The sequence below is a fragment of the Oncorhynchus nerka genome, unplaced genomic scaffold, assembly GCF_034236695.1.
Source record: "Oncorhynchus nerka isolate Pitt River unplaced genomic scaffold, Oner_Uvic_2.0 unplaced_scaffold_1135, whole genome shotgun sequence".
Lineage (NCBI taxonomy): Eukaryota > Metazoa > Chordata > Actinopteri > Salmoniformes > Salmonidae > Oncorhynchus > Oncorhynchus nerka.
In genome coordinates this window covers 48,382-51,911 of record NW_027040192.1, presented here as the reverse complement: position 1 = coordinate 51,911, position 3,530 = coordinate 48,382, and the positions used below count along the sequence as shown (strand labels likewise).

General features: G+C 39.1%; 1 protein-coding gene across 1 annotated transcript; it reads right to left on the bottom strand.

Annotated features, from left to right (window-relative positions):
• Positions 1-711: 711 nt before the first annotated feature.
• On the bottom strand, positions 712-3,004 carry LOC135570058 (gastrula zinc finger protein XlCGF9.1-like). The gene has a single exon (XM_065016128.1). It carries the CDS (start codon positions 2,187-2,189, stop codon positions 1,518-1,520), a length of 672 nt encoding a protein of 223 aa, XP_064872200.1. The 5' UTR covers positions 2,190-3,004; the 3' UTR covers positions 712-1,517.
• Between the last annotated feature and the right edge of the window lie 526 nt (positions 3,005-3,530).

Below are 3,530 nucleotides of genomic sequence, written 5' to 3'. Positions count from 1 at the left end.
GTGACATGATGATTGATGCTTGGCTGCCATTTGACAAATAAAATAATATCGCTCTCATCCATAATAATCTCATCATGTAGGTAGCCTACCAACACTGTATCTGTGAGCTGCTGGCTACAGTGCACGGGACAAGATCATTTTTGCTATATAATGCAACAGTTTTGTTAAACCATCAGTAGAGTTGAAAATGCGATGGAAACCATTGGGAATTCAACAGCAAAAGTTATTTATTTGTCACGCAAAGCCTTTAATCTGCAATAAATCTGTTTGATAGAAACATTTCTGGTGGGAAAATGTATATATTGTTTTATGCAGATTTTTGAATATTCACATGAAAATCTGTCTCAAATTACATGGAAACTTAGCTACTAAGGTGGATATTGATCCAACACCTGCTGCTTATTCAAACCAGCCCACTGGGCACAGACGTCGGTTCAACATCTAGTTTCTATTTACATTTCTTTGATTCGTCAACTAAAGTGAATTCAACATGAAATCAACACAAAATGTCACCTGTCATTGGATTTACGTTGCTGGTTGGGTGAAACACAAAATGTTACCTGTGGAAACAATGTTTATTCAATCAGTGGGAGGCTTGTAAATTCCCCCAGGAAAGTGGAATGAGGAACTCTACTTTGAGACAATGATAAACAGCAATCCTTGGGAGAGTTGTGGTGGATATTATAAAATAAGGATCTGCTGGAGTCCAAGTCAAACCAAGATTCTTTATTTCTGAGCTCAGAGAGAATAACAGAGTTACACAGTGCAGTGTAGACAGTCTGAATTCCTGAAGCATTGAGTGATGAGCACATATCTTTATAGTTTCCTGTTCCTGGGCGGGACTTTATTCATACAAGGACACAGGTGCAAATTGGTTTGCAACACAGGATGATACTCCCAAGAACAGGAGCTTATAATACAGTTTCACAAGGTTAGTCACATACTCAGTTATGTGGACACACAAACAATTAACATTTTCCATTACAGAGTCTGAACATTTTCATGTCATTAAATCATCAGTGGGCTACAATGCAAATGTCAACAATGGAACAAATGCATCACATCCAAATATCACTTGATTATCTGTAGTGCTGGAGGAATGACACACCCAGATAAACACACACAAAGAGTTTAAAAAAAGGACAGTTTAAAAGAAGGAACCTGATCTTCTTTATATTCAAACTGACAGACTCCATATTCACTTCATGTTTTCTAATAAAAACAAACAAATATATGTTTGAGTATACCCTGTAACATTTAATTACATATGGTAAAGACAGGTAAACACATTGTCAGTCAACAATATAAGACAACAGGAGCACTGTGTATGTTCTCTGATGAATTTTAAGTCAATGTGATGTGAAATATCAACATACACGCTAAGAGAAGTAATTTCTCTCTCCTGTGTGGATTCTCTAATGATGTTTAAGTGACTTATGAGTAATATGTTTTCCCACAGTCTGAGCTTTTCTAAGCCTTCTTCTCTGTGTGCAGTCTAATGTGTTCTTTCAGGCTTCCTAAATGGGCAAATGGTTTGCACCCTGGGAGGAGTGGTAAGGCTTCTCTCCTGTGTGTATTCTCACATGTTCTTTCAGGTTTCCTCTCTGGTTGAAACACTTTCCACATTGGGAGCAGTGGTACGGCTTCTCTCCTGTGTGTATTCTCTCATGTTCTTTCAGCATCCCCGAATGGTTGAAACACTTTCCACATTGGGAGCAGTGGTACGGCTTCTCTCCTGTGTGTATTTTCTCATGTTGTTTCAGGTGTCCACTCCGGTTGAAACACTTTCCACATTGTGAGCAGTGGTACGGCTTCTCTCCTGTGTGTATTCTCTCATGTTCTTTCAGCATCCCCGAATGGTTGAAACACTTTCCACATTGGGAGCAGTGGTAAGGCTTCTCTCCTGTGTGTATTCTCTCATGTTCTTTCAGTTTCAGGTTGAAACACTTTCCACATTGGGACTGGTTGAAACACCACCTTCCACATTGGAAGCAGTGGTAAGGCTTCTCCCCTGTGTGTATCCTCTCATGTTGTTTCAGGTGTGCTTTGTGGTTGAAACACTGTCCACACTGGGAGCAGTGGTGTCGTCTTGCTGGTTTGGACGTCCCTGGCTCTGGTTCCTCTGAGTCTGGTCTTTCTCCTGCCAAAGATAGTGTTATTTTTAAATAGAGACCCAAATGAAACCACATGATAAAAAAACCTTGCTACGAGGGTAAATCCTAAATCAGATCTCTCAATAAACTGAGGCCAGTTTTAACAATCTTAGTGTGATTTTAAAACAAATGTAGAGCTTCCTGGTAATTACTGCTATGTTTACATTTACTTATTCATCCTGTTTTACAAGTCAGAACACAAAAAACTAGACAGTTCTAGGACACTGAAGACACAGACGTCGCTGGATTCCAATTAAACAGGTGGTTCTAAATATATAACATTCATAGCTGTATGATACAGAATGTGACCTACACACTTCCTTAAACATAAAATAACTAAAGAAGTAATTTTGTGTGGAAGTCCAAAACTAGTTTTTACGTCACAGATACAAAGCACATCAGTAACATCTCCCCGTTGTTGAAAGGGTTCGACACATTGCTGTTTAATTGGACCAATTTCTTATTTAGACATTCACAGATTTTCAACATTTTGATTATCGCTGATGTCATATTTTGGGTAAATGTTCCTAAAACTGATAGTAACAACAAAAAACAAAAATATAAACGCAACATGTAAAGTGTTGGATGTTTCATGAGCTGAACAAAAAAGATAGCAGAATTTTTTACATTTATACAACATTTATTCTTTGCCAAGATAATCCATCCACCTGACAGGTGTGGCATATCAAGAAGCTGATTGAACAGCTTGATTATTACACAGGTCCACCTTGTGCTGGGGATAATAAAAGGATACTCGAAAATGTGCAGTTTGGTCACACAACAATGCCACAGATCTCTGAGGGAGCGGGCAATTGGCATGCTGACTGCAGGAATGTCCACTGGAGCTGTTACGGAATTGAATGTGTACCACAGTACCAGTCAAAAGTTTGGACTCACCTACTCATTCAAGGGTTTTTCTTTATTTTTACTATTTTCTACATTGTAGAATAATAAAGACATCAAAATGATTAAAAAACACATGGAATCATGTAGTAACCACAAGTGTTAAATCAAAATATATATTTTATTCTTCAAAAGTTGCCACCCTTGCTTTCTCTCAAACAGCTTCAACTGGAATCCTTTTCCAACAGTCTTGTAGGCGTTCCCACATATGCTGAGAACTTGTAGGCCGCTTTCCCTTCACCTCTGCGATCCAACTCATCCCAAACCATCTTGATTTGGTTGAGGTCGGGGATTGTGTAGGCCAGGTCATCTGATGCAGCACTCCATCACTCTCCTTCTTGGTAAAATAGCTCTTACACAGCCTGGAGGTGTGTTGGGTCATTGTCCTGTTGAAAAACAAATGACAGTGGGACTAAGCCCAAACCAGATGGGATGGCATATAGCTGTAGAATGTTGTGGAAGCCATGCTGGTTA

Coding starts and splice junctions, on each gene's coding strand:
- LOC135570058 (XM_065016128.1), bottom strand. CDS start 2,189: ATGTGGTTTCATTTGGGTCTCTATTTAAAAATAACACTATCTTTGGCA.